This window comes from Oryx dammah, unplaced genomic scaffold (assembly GCF_014754425.2).
Source record: "Oryx dammah isolate SB20612 unplaced genomic scaffold, SCBI_Odam_1.1 HiC_scaffold_9, whole genome shotgun sequence".
Taxonomy (NCBI): Eukaryota; Metazoa; Chordata; class Mammalia; order Artiodactyla; family Bovidae; genus Oryx; species Oryx dammah.
Window position 1 is genome coordinate 11,070,226 of NW_024070193.1, and position 15,294 is coordinate 11,085,519.

Here is a 15,294-nt window from a genome sequence, read left to right on the forward strand (position 1 = left end):
AGAGCTGTAGCCTGGCCTCTTGGCAAGGTCCCACCAACCCTGACATCCCGTTTCCACCACTGATACTCTTCCTCTTTCTCACCATTTAGGACCCCTGCAGACCTGCCAGGGGTTTTGCTCTCAGCAGGGGTGCCTTATGACTGGCCCCTTCTCTTTCTGGCGCTGGCCACCCCCATGGCCTGTCTCCTCCTTCCTGTCCAGCACTCCCAGGGTTTTGGCCATCTGCCTGGAGCTCAGCCTCCAGAGGGGGCGTCCCCTCTCGCCTTCATGTGTACTTCCTCCTCTCTTACAGAACTTCTACAAATCGGAGATTAATAAAGAGGAGATGTATATCCGCTATATCCATAAGCTCTGTGACATGCATTTGCAGGCAGAAAACTACACAGGTAAGAAGGAAGGGAGAGCCATGTGAGGCCTCCTCCCCGGAAAGGACTGGACAGACGTGCAGCTGACAGGGGAAAGCTCTGAGCTGGGGCCTGCCAGGTGTCAGCGGAGTGTCAGAGCGCCTGATGCCCATCCCCTCACCCCTTGCCCTCAACTCCTTTGTAACGTGTGGTGGAGAGAGAGCAGGGGGAGCTTGCCCTTGTGCCTGGCTGCTGAGGTTCTTCCAGTCCCTTTGCCTCCAGTTCCTGCCATCTGAGGGTGACCTCCAGATCCTGGGAGCCAGGTTCAGAGCCTCCTGAGCTCTTTGTTGCTCCTCACGAGCAGAGCCTTTTCGAGGACCTCACAGCTGGGCTGAGTGAGGCCACAGCCCAGGCTCTTCACCTGACTCTGGGGCCTCCAGAACGTGCTGGCGGACCTGCCTTGTGGTCTGGGCTCTTCCCCTGCAGCCACCCTGCAGCCCCACACTGAGCTCCCAGTGGAGAGGGTGGACAGTGTGCACCTGACTTTCTGACAGGCTGGACAGGGGCCCTTTCACTGCATCACAATTTCATCCATTACTAAGGCCTCTTCTAAAAGAAAAATCTAAAACCACAGCTGTCACACTGTTTACTGAGTGCTGCTCTGAGTCAGGAAGACAAGTGTATCCACACATGCCCTGGGTGATCACCTTGTGCCACAGTTCCCCCAGAAATAACCACTTCTTCACCATGGTGACAAGCCACCATATCTTAGCCCTTGAGCCACAGGTGGTGCGACAGTCCAGGAAATTCAGGCTGCTCTTGTCCACAGCGTTACTAGAATGAGATGAATTTGCAGAAATGCAGAAACCTCCTTCCCTATTTTCCGTTAGATGTTAGAGAGTGTTTCACGGAGATTCCACCTTTCCTGACACAGCTTGGCAAGAATTAACTCTGAAATGACTGGACTGAATCTGCTATCCTCTGCATCCACTTCCACCCATGATCCCAGCAACCCTTTGAGGGGGCAGTGAAGTGACAGACTGAAAAGTTCCATGTATCAATAGAGGCATTTACTAAACTCCTAGAGCACTGGGACGAGACTGAGAGGCTAGGTCGGGAATTCGGACGGAGAAGGTGCTAAGCCTTGCTTCTGGTGGCCTCAGGAATAACATCTAAAAAGAATATTGACAGGGAAGAAAAAGATTTCACATGATTTTCTAAGTTCCACAGAGAGGCCTGCAGGCCTCACAGGCTTGTACCCACAGTCAGAAAGGGCTTCTCAGCTCCAGTGAGGAGTCACGTGCGTCCCTGGGCAGGAAGCCTTGTTGCCAGGGCATAGGTGGAGAGGCAGAGGTGAGCAGGGCCTGGGAATGCTGTGGGCAAGCAAGCCTGGCTAAAACTGGAAGTGGGTCACAAGATAATTAGAAAAGAGATTTTCCACAGTCATGGGGAACAGATTTGAATGGGGCCTTGAAGTCCAGGCAGAAGCTCAAGCTAATTAAGTTGCCAGTAGGAGATGCCCACCAAAAGAAGCAAACAGAACAGGATGGAGCAGGCTGTGTGATGAGGACCCAGAGCAGCAGCTGTAATTCAGTGTGACTCACTCCCAGGGGTTAGGAAGCCATGGTATTGAGCTACAGCTGTTTTATAAACCCTCCCTAGCAGTTCCGTGGGTACAGGAGATGTCACCAATCCTCTGCCCTGGGCCCAACATCAGCTGTAGTTTCCTCTATGAGTGGAGCGCTTCACACAGTTATCACCATACACTCCTGCTCTCTGGTCCCTTTAGAAATGGTCGAGATGAGGAGAAAGGGTCATTCCCAGGGCCATGCTGAGGTCAGAAAGTGGAGCTGGAGGTATGGAGGCTGGCTGTGGGATGGCCAAGGAAAGCCTGTCAGAGCTCACCCCTCCGATCCAGTTCTGAGAAGGCTGGGAAAGAAGCACTAGTCCCTTGAGCAAAAGGGAACTCAGGAGCTCTCTCTGACATGGCAGTGTGCCCCAGAGCAAAGCGGCATGTGCACTGACCCTGGGGTACCTGAGCCACACCTTATCCAGAGCCCAGAGCAGGTGACCAGGCTGAGGAAGGACGGTGTCCACTAGGTCCCTTCATGCTGTGGCCAAGGGCTGGTGGGTGGCTGGGACAGCCCCTTTCTCAGGTGTGGTATCCGGCATCCCTGACCTGGGCTGTGCACACCGGGTCCCCGGGCACCTGGCTGCCCCGGGACCTCGCTAGAGCCTGTCCCCACAGAAGCTGCGTTCACTCTGCTCCTCTACTGCGAGCTGCTGCAGTGGGAGGAGCGGCCCCTGCGGGAGTTCCTCCACTACCCACCCCAGACGGAGTGGCAGCGGAAAGAGGGGCTGTGCCGCAAGATCATCCACTACTTCAGCAAAGGCAAGGTGGGTGTCCCCAGGCGAGGCTGCAGTGCCTCGGCCCCGACTGGGCTCTGTGGCACCTTAACCTGCAGGGGTGGCAGCAGTGCAGAGGCTGCTGTGAGGGCTGGTGAGGAGGTGGGCGCCCTTGTGCATGCATTGGATTTGGAGGCAGCATGACTTTCTCCAGGGAAAAAAATAACAGCTTAATTCTGTGGCTCAGAAGCCAGTTGCAAATTGAGGGTGTAAAAGACAACCCCACATGCCAGCTTTGCAAATCTGTAAATACTAATGCTCCAAGGTCAGGGGCTTCTGGGCCTCCTGCTTGTGTGTATTAGATTTGCTTAGGTTACTGTAGCATTCTGATCCACCATAGAAAACGTGAGCCGTAAAAATGCATGGATTTTAACCACAGCCGAAGGAGGGCCGTACTGCCTCCTGTCCATGTTCTTGTCTTGGGTTTCTCTTCCTTACAACACCATCCAGGTTCCTCTCACAGGCTTGTCCCCTGTTAAACTTGACTCTCTGGAATTAGCAGGCATTGTCAGCATTGGTTCAGACTTCCTTGGAACTTCCCTACCATCCTGCTCCAATCTCTGAGAGAGTTCCATGTGGGGCCCTCTGACCACCTGCTGTTGGGTGTGCCCCATACACAGGAAAGGCTAGGTTGGTGTAACTTGTTGAAGCTGTTCTCTCATTACTCAGCTTTGAGCACGTCTTAGAAAGCTAAACTAGGATCATGCAGGTAACTATAGTGGCTGAACACCAGACTTGAATGGAAAAAAAATTTTTAATGAGTTATTTCATCATAAAAAAGATTAAAACATTAATACCTTTTGCCCATAACTCAGAAAACATTCATCAGGTTTACACAGCATGGGAGACTTCTGTTTGCCAAAAACATCCACCCGCATTAGGGAATGCACTGGGAAGTGGGAACCTGTCCGAAACCTCAGGAGCTCTCATTCCACCCAGCCTGGAAGGGAGATCCATGCCTTGCTCTCAGCCAGCCACACATGACCGAGTGACGGAGCCAGCCCAGAGCATCCTCTCCTTGCTGGTCCAGAGGTGGACTGAGGGCTCCATGCCCACATGCTTGTAGGCCTGTCTTCCTGGCATGCGGTCCACCTGGAGCTGCCACCTACCCATGTGCCCAGTGAGCCCTCCCAGCTTGGAGGCACTGGCATAAGCATGGTGTGAATGTGCAGGAGTGCTGTTAGAATATTAGGTCTCTTTTCTTTCCATGAGCATAGAGCACAGAGAAGAGCTGTGCTTATCTGTTTGAGCCTACCTGTGGATCATTTGAGCATTCATGGTCCCCTTTTCACTCCACACTACAATAGTGTTAAGAAAGCAGGTTTAATGCTAAGTATGAACAAGGGAAGGGTTTCCCAGGTTGCTCAGTGGTAAAGAATCTGCCTGCCAATGCAGGAGACATGGGTTCGATCCCTGGGTTGGGAAGATCCCCTGGAGAAGGAAATGGCAACCGACTGCAGTATTCTTGCCTGGCAAGTCCCAAGGATAGAGGAGCCTGATGGGCTACTATCCCTGAGATTTCAAAAGAGTCAGACTCCACTTAACAACTAAACCACAACAGCAGCATCATGGACAAGGGAGGGTAATGCAAAGCCTGCTTGAGTATTGTGAATGAGCAGGAAGGGGAGAGGGACTGAGAAGCTCCATAGGCCACCTTCTCAGGAATCTCCCACTCCTTCTGCCTTTGCTGTGAATTGCTGGGGGAGCCACTTCTGTGCTCAGTACAGACCACTCAGTGAGCCCTTCCATGAGCTCATCCTCACAGGGTATTTATCAGAGGCCTTCTCCTGGGCTTGTATAGAAGGTTTCTGTTCCTCCATACCTGATGGAGTCAGTGGATAGGGCTAACCCATTCTCTTGAAAGCATTCAGGGCTTTTTTCCTAAAGGCTCCAGAAAAGCAAACCGCGGCTGATACAGAAAAAGTGCTTCCATACGGTTTTCAGTGCCAGGAGGAAAGTGAGCTTGGCAGTCAGAGGAGGGCAGGAACAGAGAAGACTGCAAGGGAGCAGGGACAGGCAATGAGGTTCTTGACCTCAGCACTTCTAGTACAGCCTGCCTCACAGCCCCTTTCCTCCCATTCCTCCTAGTCTCTCTGTTACCCACCACATACAGACAACCCCATCTCCTTTGGTCCCACGTTTCTCTCCTGAGTATCTAGAAAGACTGAACCAGAAGTCCATTTCATAGCCACAGCTTCGCCCTGGGTCATTCCCTCCAGTGGTAAGGTGGTCAGCCTAGGAACCTGGGCCAAGGTGAACTGGGTTGTGGTCACAGAGGTCAGCTCTCCCAGGCCAGACAAGGAGAGAGGGACATCCAAAGGGTGTGCCCAGATGGGAGTTAAAAGAATGAAGGGAAGATGAGAAGATGGGAGGCAGTCCTTCATCCCAGGGAAGAGGGAGCAGATAGGAAGGGAACCCCTGCTTATCTGGCACACAGACCATCAGGTATGAACCAGCCCTCCCTGTAGGGGTGGGCTTGGGCTCTGCTGTCGAGGGCTGCTGTTGCTCACACTCCTTGGAAGGAAGGACAGATCTGTTACTTCTGATACATTGTGTGTAAACAGAAGTGCAGAGACTGCCTGTCTGGAGTCCTGGCTTTTGCCTGCCTTTCCAGTTTGAGCAGAGTGAGCCAAGTGAGTACAGCTTCTGTTCCTGTGAGTGAGGGCAGCATGGATGTACAAACACACGTCTGCCAAGGTGGGTAGAAGTGACTGGATTTGAGACACCAGTTAGGAGTTGTGGGCTGCTTTGCCTCCTGCCTTTCTGGCAAGAGAAAAGAGGTAGATGGTATGCATCATACCTGCCGAGCATTCCCTCTCTGTGCTCTGAGGTTGCTCTCAGAACCCCCAGTATTCCAGCACAACCCTCAAAACTCACCCTTTGGGTGGGATGTGGGTGCAGGCTTGGAGCAGCAAGGCTACAAATGAGGACAGAGGTGCCAGTGAGGCAGATAAGCACTGATCCTCGTAGGAGTGGAGATTGGCTTTCCTAGGAGCTGCTGTCAGCAGGCAGAGCGCCCTGAGGCTCACGTGGGGCCGTCAGCACCTAAGTGAGCAGTTCCCCATGGGGTGCTCCTTGCAGGCTTGCTGGCTGTCTGCATACACACTGCTTAGCCAGGCTATGTGGAACTGCCTGCCAGGCAGACCCTTCACTAAAACCTGCCCAAGCAGCACTTGGAGCCAGAGAGAGGACAGAAACATGCCCCTTTAAAGCTGCAGTGTGGGGGCACAAGAGGCTTTCTAGCTCCCTGAGGCAGAGGAACTGTATTGGTGCAGAGAATCAGGGTCTATTTAAAATTCTCTTTGGTTTGTTTCAACATTTTTAATTGGTCCTGCAGGTCAATCCATATTGCATTAATTTCTTCAAAGGATAGAAATAATGTGCTCTTTTTAGGAAACACAGTCCTGAATAAAATAGTGTTGTCCTTCTCCCTGATGCTATTTCAAATCTATGTTTTTAATAAAGTCCTTATTAAACATTCATACTGAAACCCTGATGGGTGAAATTACATGATGTCTGAGATCTGCTTCCAAAACTGTAGGGAGGAGTAAGTGAGATGTGAATGATACAAAACTGACTCTGAGTTGGTCATGGTTGAGGCGGGGTTATGAGTACCTAGGGGTTCCTACTTCTGTGTTTCCATATGCTTAAAGTTTTCCTATAATACAAATTTTAATTAGTATTTAGAAGTTGGGGAGAAGAGCCTGTCTAAAATACCAAGTAAACCTTTGATTCCCAATCTCCCTAAGAGAGAAAGCGCTATATTAAAAAGAGGAGGAAATGGACAGTATTGCCCCTTGGTGAAAGCTGCCATTAGGTGGGCCTGCCACCATAATAGGAGCCACACCGCAGAAACAGCCTGAGACCTGATTAGACAAGGATTATCTGAAGCCTGCTCTAAAGAGAGAATATTTCTATAAAGGAAATTGTCAGACCTACTGCCAAGTCCTGGGATAGCCACTTCCTTCTTAGCTTCCACACTTCTTTCTAAGGTTAAACATCTTAACTTAAAAGTCCTTATTTGCTTCATTAACTCATTAAATAAATCTTGATTGAATACCTGCTCATGCCTGGCCTGGTTCTAGGCTCTGAAGATAAAGAATATAAACAGAGTCCCTGCCCTCATGCAGCTTTTCATCTAATTATGACTAGCACAACATAAAAATAAAGACTTCTTAGCCCAGAAATAAACCCATATACCAACAGTCAATTAATCTTTGACAAAGGAGGCAAGAATATACAATGAAGAAAAGACAGTCTCTTTGGCAATTTGGTGTTGGGAAAGCTTGACAGCCACATGGGGACCAATGAAGTTAGAACACTCCTGCACAAAAATACACTCAAAATGGCTTAAAGATTTAAATGTAAGACGTGACAGCATAAAGCTCCTAGGAGAGAATATAGGCAAAATATTCTCTGACATAAATTGTAGCAATGTTTTCTTCAATCACTCTCTCGAGCAAAAGAAATAAAAGTAAAAATAGATAGGGCCTGATCAAACTTAGAAGCTTTTGCACAGGAAAGGAAGCCATAAACAAAACAAAAAGATAACCTATGGACTGGCAGAAAGTATTTCAGACTATGCAACTGGCAAGGGCTTAATTTCCAAAGTGTACAAACAGCTCACAGAGCTCAATATCAAAAAAGCAAACAGCCCAATCAGAAAATGGGCAGAAGACCTAAATAGACATTTCTCCCAAAGAAACATACAGATAGCTGACAGGCACATGAAAAGATGTTTAACGCCACTAATTATTAAAGATGCAAATCATAACTTAATGTACAGTGGGTATCACCTCACACTGGGGAGAATGGCCATCATCAAGAAGTCTACAAATAATAAATTCCAGAGAGGGTGTGGATAAAGGGAACCCTCCTACACTCCTGGTGCAGCCAGTATGGAGAACAATATGGAGGTTCCTTAAGAAACTGAAGACAGAGTACGTTTTAGTCACGTGATCCGGTAGTCCCACTCCTGGGTGTATATCCAGAAAAGAAAATAACTCGAAATCAAAAAGATACATGCACCGAATGTTCACATCAGCGGTATTTATAATAGCCAAGGCATAGAAGCAACCTAAGTGTGCATCAGTATATGAATGGATAAAGATGTGTGGGGGGTGTGTGTATATAGGCATATGCAGTGGACTATTACTAAGCCATTAAAAAGAATGAAATACCACTATTTGCAGCAACATGGATGGACCTAGAGATTATCACACTAAGTGAAGCAAGTCGGAGAAAGATAAATACTATATGATATCACTTATGTGTGGAATCTAAGAAACTATACAGGTGAACTTATTAATAGAACAGAAACAGACTCAAGGACATAGAAAACAAACTTATTGTTAGCGAAGGGGAAAGGGTGGAGGAGGGATAAATTAGGAGTTTGGGAAAATAGATAAACAGCAAGGACCTACTGAATAGCACAGACAACTACATTCAATATCTTATAATAATCTATAGTGAAATCTAAAAAGGAAAAAATATATGTGTGTGTATGTGTTTATATATGTATATAGTCTTATTTATATAACTGGATCACTTTATACCTGAAACTAACACAGTATTGTAAATCAACCATATTTCAATTTTTAAAAGCAAATGCCTTTTTAAAGAAGATAGCTTCAGAGTAATGAAAAGAGAATAGATAGGGTGGGTGCTTGTCCTTGACAAGGTAGTCATAAAGAGGCCTCTTGGAGGGGGAAACATTTGAGTAAAAACCTGAAAGCTGTGCGCTGAGCCAGAGTGTCATAATTCTGTGTGTTCTCCACAAATTGGTTTTGAGCGTGTGTTCTTTGTGACATATGAGTTGCTGCAGGCCTTGAGTTGTGCCTTCTGATATGTCTGGCAAGGCTTGCACCATTCTGAGGCAGATGCCTGTGGTGCTAAAGCCTCGTTCCTGTTTCTGTTGCAGAGTTGGGAGTTCGGGATCCCACTGTGCAGGGAGCTGGCGTGTCAGTATGAGAGCCTCTACGACTATCAGAGCCTCAGTTGGATTCGGGTGAGCTTCGCCCCTCCCCCTGCCCCAGCCCTGACTGGCAGTGCTCATGCTTTCCTGGCATCAGCTTCTAAGGGAGCACTGACTGAGCAACTCAGCACTGGGCTGAGTGCTGTGGACAGTGCAGGGGAAGCAGAAGCCAAGGGTCCTGCTCTCAAGACGCAAGACACACACCTGACAGATGACTGCATGATCCAGACCCCAGGGGCCACTGGCGCTCAAGGAAGGGAGCAACAGCATATGCATGATAGGGTGGCGGTGGTTCAAGGAGGAGGTGGCAGTCCAAGAAGAAGCTTCTCCTGAAATAATTTCGTTCAGATATGCCTCATCTTAGTGTGTCCCTGCCTTGGCTTGTGGTCACTCCTAAGCATCCAAGTAAAGAAAGTTCTTCCTGTCTTTGATGCAAAATATTCAAAATTAAATGAAATGGACTTTGAAGGTCTCCACCAGATTTTTCCTTGTTTCTGGTGCTGGTTTTGAATCATAATAGCTGGTTAAGTCTTTGGCAAAGAGAAGTCAGTTCATCCGCCTCCTTCACCCTTGTCAGTGTGTCCCCTGATCCTGATCAGGCTCTGTATAATAGATGAGGTTCTACAACAGTAAATTTTTGCTCTGATCTTTGAAGGTCACTGCTCCCTGGAAGGCTGGCTGGATTGAATGCATTAGGGACATCTTCTCAGTCAAATTTCAGTGAGTTTTTCTCAATCTGAAGCCAGGTCAGCCAAGACTAAAAAACTTAACAATCTCGGTAATGCCAGACATCATGGATAGTAGTTCCACTTTTAAAATTTAAAATCTCCGAAATTGGGACCAGTACAGTGACTCTGGTAACGAAGCCTTCTTCATTTTGTTACCATCTTGAGTCAGATGGTAAATGAACTGGAGCAATGCAGTTGGACTGATGGTGACACCTATAGGCAACACTTGCTGTCAGTTGGTGTAGTGAGTATCATCATCAAAACCAGAAATTCCTGAACAAAAAAGAGGAAGTCCATGTTAAACGTGTGCCCCTGAAAGTACAGGAAGCCGGAGTCTGTGTGGGGCTGGGTCCGCTCACTGGGCAGAAGAGTCTGAGCAGCCTCTCGGGGCTGCCCCACCTCCAGGTGATGATGGGAAGGGAAGGCTTCCTTTCCATCCGGCAGGTCCCTGGCGAGGGGTTGATCGTGGCTAGGGGCTCACTTTTTATCTAGACTGAGTCGCCACGTTCTCTTTCCGAAAGGCAGTGTCTGCTTAGGCCTGGGAGAACTTGCTTTGGACACAGCACTAGCAGTCAAGCCAAGCTGCAGGCAACTGCCTTTCTCGTTCACAGAAAATGGAGGCCAGCTACTACGACAGCATCATGGAGCAGCAGCGGCTGGAGCCCGAGTTCTTCCGGGTCGGCTTCTATGGCCGGAAGTTCCCTTTCTTCCTTCGGGTGAGTCCGCTCAGGTAGTCACAAGAACTTCTATCGTATTTTACACATGATTTATAATCTGTTTGGTTTTCTTTCTGTTTCAACCTTTTTTCCTATTGGACTGAATAGTTTCTTATGAAGGACTGACCAGAGTGGCTTTATTTGACTGAACTGGGTACCAACTTTAGAGTCTTTCTGTCTGTAGTTAAACTGTTTTGCAGCTACCTGGAATATATGAGGGTGGTTTTCTTACCAAATCAACCAGGATCCTCCAGGAAATTACCAGAGTTTGAGAATATCCCATAGATAATGTTTAGAAACCTTCCACCCTCTGTTTCCAGGGCCTGGAATCCTCCGTTGTGACTCTTCTCTGCTAGACAGGACATCAGTGCAGCCCTGACCTCAGTAGTAGGCTTCACAGTCAGGGTGGAGAATCACTGAGTTGAGAGATCTCCCTTTTGAGGATAGTCCCTTTTGCTCCTGGGGTTTGCGGAGCAAACCAAACATTGGGTTTGGCTTGGGAAGAAGGCCTTTCCAAGGCAGCCAGTTCTCTTTTTGCTCCACCGCTGCTGGAAAGGCTGGGCAGGGATATAAATAGAGTAGAAGGATTGCCTGAGCACTGACATACTGACACCATTTGAACAGTTGTGATTGTTTTTTGTTTTTATTTAGCACAATCCAGAGGCTCCAGGAGCAGTCAGCCTGGGCTTGGAGGCTGTAGCCCACAAGTAGCTGTTCTCAGATGACCTAAATGAAGCCTTGCTGATGGAAGGACCCAGAGGCTGCATTTGAGACCTCAGATTAGCTCTGATTGTCCCCAGCTCCAATATCATACTAAGGTTCAGTGTCCACAAGTTTCAGGAAGCTGCTAGGAAAATTCATAGGATTTTGATGTTCTTGGGAGCCTGTCTTACTGGAGAAATTGCTTTAGCCAATGAGCAGTAATAAGCTTGGTATCTCATTGAAGATCAGCAGAACTTAATGGCTTCTTTTAAAAAGAAGCCAGTCTGCTAAGTGACAGAGTCCAGGCTGACCACATTTTGGATATAAGGCAGGTCAACACGGACATTTCCTGGGCAGTAATTAGTCTAGGCTAAGAAGAAAAATGATTTCTGTAGGAATTAGTAATAGTGACAGGGACAGCAAACACACCCTGCCTGACTGTGATCCCCAGAAGGCTCGAATTCTGTTCCGCAGAAGGGTTGCTAGTAGCAGAACATGCCTCAGTAGAGGCTCTCCGCAGGCTGCTGGACCTCCTTCACTCTCTAGGACCATCCAGCCCAGGCTTATCAGATGGGGCGTGTTTGTTGCCCCATCTATATAGATCATACAACAGCAATGGGGGACAGAGGTCAGCAGAAGAAGGAATAGTGCAAGAATCCCTGGGCCGGGAAGATGCCCTGGAGAAGCGAATGGCTTCCCACTGCAGTATTCTTGCCTGGAGAATTCCATGGACACAGGAGCCTGGCAGGCTACAGTCCATGGGATCTCAAAGAGCCAGACATGGCTGAGTGACTGACTCTTTCTTTCTCAGAACCAAAAGCATCTCTAGAAAGCCCTTCAGTAAGCTAATGATTCTAGTCTTGTAACTTCTTTCTCATTTTATCTTTGCAAGTTATGCTTTGTTGCCATTTTACTCTCCTTGTTTAGTCCCACGATTTGTAACAAAATCAACTAGATTTTACTCCAAAACATCGTTGTTTTGACTCTTACAAAATCAAGCACTGTCCCTGTCAAGCAAGGAAGTCTCCACTATGGTTTCACCTGGCTCCAACCTCCCATGCTCACGTCACAAGGAGCATCGGTGTCTTAGGGATCTGAGAGCTTTCTGACAGGTAGGACCTGGCATAAAACCTGCATCTGAGCCAGTTACAGTCTAAATATTCAAACGTGGTTTCAAGGGTGCCAGTGATAGAGGAAGAAGAGCCAGGAAACGTCACCCATCAGTCCATCCTCATCTCCACACCAGGAGCTATGTCACAGGCATACAGGACTGCCTGGCCTGGCCACATGCTGTCCTTGCTGCCTTAGCTGCTCAGTTCATCTGCAGCAGAGGGAATAAGGCCAGCAGAGATAGCCGTTCACCTTGTAAATGGCAAGGACAGAGGGGTAAGCAGTGGCAGCCAGATCCGTCCTACGTGGGGCTGCCGGGACTCTCGCCTGAGCAGACTGGAAACCAACAGCTAGCCTCAAGGTCAATGTGCTGTGCCGTTCCCCTGCTGGGTCCTCCCCGGAGCACTAGGCTGCTCTTTGACCCTCGCTGAACACAGAGACCGTCTATTACTCCAGCTCTGTCAGCTTGAATCCTCTGGACCATCTGCCTGCGTTGCTTCACAAATGTGATTATCTGCTAATCTGCATGGAGACAGGAAAACATCCAGCCCTCCCGTCTTGGGGGAGTTTCTTTTTCTCTTCATTTTACCCATGAACAGACACTGACGAGAATTGTATATTTTGCATGAAAAGGCCAGTTCTTCACAATTAACCTTCTTTGTCAGTTCTGCTTTTCAAGCAAAGAGCTTGTAAATGTCTCTGACTACTGGTCTGTTCCACTGGGGAGGCCAGCCTGCTTCCCCTGACCTTGACTTTCCTTCCACTGTTGCCCTTGCATTCTGATCCATCTGGACATGTGGCCAAACCTTACCTGAGTTCTCCCATAGTAAGAGAAAAAGTGAAAAGTGGGCAAAAATCTGATTCCAGAAAGATTGAGGTTATGCTGTATAGCACAGGGACTCTGCTCAATGTTATGTGGCAGCCTGGATGGGAGGGGAGTTTGGGGGAGAACGGATGTGTGTATATGTATGGCTGGGTCCCTCCACTGTTCACCTGAAACTATCACAACATTGTTAATTGGCTACACTCCAATACAAAATAAAAAACTTTTTTTAAAAAAGGCTGAGGTCACCCATGGCCTAGCCTGTGATAACTCCTCTACCAAGAAGCATAGGGCTGGCCCTGTGGAACCTCTCTCTTCCTCCCTCTGAAGACACATCAATGCCTAACACCATTTGTCAGAGTGAATCTGGTGAGGCAGACAGAGGTCACCAGAGGGCTTCCTAAGAGGCCCCTCCAGCCACGCACTCTGGACCAGCCGTGAGGCAGGCAGAGCAGAAGGGTTCAGGGTGCCTTCAGTCCACAGAGAGGAAAACTGAGACCTAACCCAAACTAAACATGACATAACATGAAGTCTTAAGAAGTGTGTAGTTGGAATGATGGTCTGCGGACACAGTTGCAGGGGAATTGCTGCTAGAGGAGTTGATAAATGCCCACGAAGCACTGGGCAGCGTTTAGACTGCCTTCTCCCAGCTGACAAGTCATCCTACAAAAGCACACATCTTATCGCCTTCCTGTTGTAAATTATCTGGTGGTTCCCATAGCGGTACTCGTGGACACACACGAGCAGCCCCTTCGTCGCCTCCCACCAGTGTTCCACAAGCACCTTCCTTCTAGCGGTGCCTTTTCCTGTCTTGGCTTGTTGCCCTGGTTGTCACTGTATGCACATAGATTGACCCCCGCTTCTCTACTCCGCTGACCAGGTGGACCTTCCAGGACCCACCCTCGTCCCCCCACTAGCGTTCCTTCCCGTGTGAAAAGCCCTCCCCTCCGCCACTGCGAGCTTTCTGCAGCTTCCACCCCGCTGCCACACCACACCATACCACTGCTGTCCCTCACCCTTCTTGACCGTGGTTTCCCTTAGGGCAGCATAGAGGGCAGAGTGCTGTGCCCCAGGCCTGCCCCAGGGGCTCCCAGGTTGAGGAGCTGAGGGTGGGCAGGTGAGGCATGGCATGTGCTCTCTCCTCTGTGGCAGAACAAAGAGTACGTGTGCCGGGGCCACGACTATGAGAGGCTGGAGGCCTTCCAGCAGAGGATGCTCAGCGAGTTCCCACAGGCCGTCGCCATGCAGCACCCCAACCACCCTGACGACGCCATCCTGCAGTGTGACGCCCAGTGTATCTTTTGACCCAAGAAGGGGAAGAGGGCTGGGACCGTGGGAGGGGAGGCCCACCCAGTCGATGCTCCTCTGTGACGCTGTTGGCTGTACAAGCCAGGTTATCCCCCAAGTCCCAAAGCAGAGGGTGCCACATCACTCACCGACCCTTAACGGGGCACTTGAGCCTCACAGAGGAGGCGAGGGCATGCCCTTAGCCTGGGGGGCCTGGTCATCAGCTAGCTTTTATCCCTCCAGTGGGCCACTGCCAGCACCTTAGTCCCCACCCTGCCCGTGAAGGGTCTCCTGGCGCCCAACTGCAGACACTGTGGATTCTCCCAGTATCCACAGGGATGCTCTACTCCCACGTGTGTCTGTTGATACCTCGAGCCTTTGTCAGAACTGAGGCACAGGGGATAGGGCGGAGGGGTGGAGGAGGAATGGGGAATTCCTGTGGTCTTGGGGGCACTTGGAAGTCTGAATGCAAACACCAGCCTGCCCCTCCTTCCCCGAACTCAGCTTCCATGACAGTCACTGTGGCTGTGGCAAGCTAGTCCACATCTCTTTAAGAAAGAAGAGGGCAGGCAGACGCCCATGTTTGCTCTCCACAAAGATCCTAAAGAGTATCTTGTTAAAATGTTGTTTGGCAGTGAAGACTGTGCAGTTTACCTGCAGTGGGCCGGCCTAGGCCCTTGTACCTTTTTTGTTCCTATGGGGTATCCTCCTGATGTCTTTCCCTTCCTTCTTAAAGGGGCACTAGGGAACCGCTGACTGCCAACACCTCACCTTGGCTGAGGGCTCCGGGCACTCACTGCTGGAGCGGGGTGGGTAGGGAGAGTCAGCCAAACCGTGTTTGATCCCATCTGCTCTTTGAAGTGCTGCTGCTGCCCTTTGAAGGGCTCTGTTGGTCTCCTCTTCCTTGGCGGGGGTGACAGGGGTCAGCCACTCAGGTCCGTCTCTCTTTCACGTCCGGTTTCCCTTCACCTCCTGCCCAGACCTGCAGATCTATGCAGTGACACCCATCCCAGAGTACGTGGACGTCCTGCAGATGGACAGGGTCCCGGACCGCGTCAAGAGCTTCTACCGCGTCAACAACGTAAGGAGGTTCCGGTACGACCGGCCTTTCCACAAAGGCCCCAAGGACAAGGAGAATGAGTTCAAGGTGAATGCATCTAGGGGAGCAGGATCAGTGCTCACAGTGGGGCTGGGGCTGGCCCCA

General features: G+C 49.6%; 1 protein-coding gene across 1 annotated transcript in view; it reads left to right on the plus strand.

The window, feature by feature from the left end:
• The window catches only part of DOCK3 (dedicator of cytokinesis 3), a 262,648-nt gene that overhangs the window by 225,832 nt on the left and 21,522 nt on the right, over positions 1-15,294 (plus strand). Inside the window, exons 36-41 of the mRNA XM_040247080.1 lie at positions 293-386; positions 2,593-2,741; positions 8,671-8,757; positions 10,064-10,168; positions 13,956-14,097; positions 15,071-15,237. Of these exons, the coding sequence (XP_040103014.1) occupies positions 293-386; positions 2,593-2,741; positions 8,671-8,757; positions 10,064-10,168; positions 13,956-14,097; positions 15,071-15,237 (744 nt within the window). The remainder of the gene's footprint in view (positions 1-292; positions 387-2,592; positions 2,742-8,670; positions 8,758-10,063; positions 10,169-13,955; positions 14,098-15,070; positions 15,238-15,294) is intronic.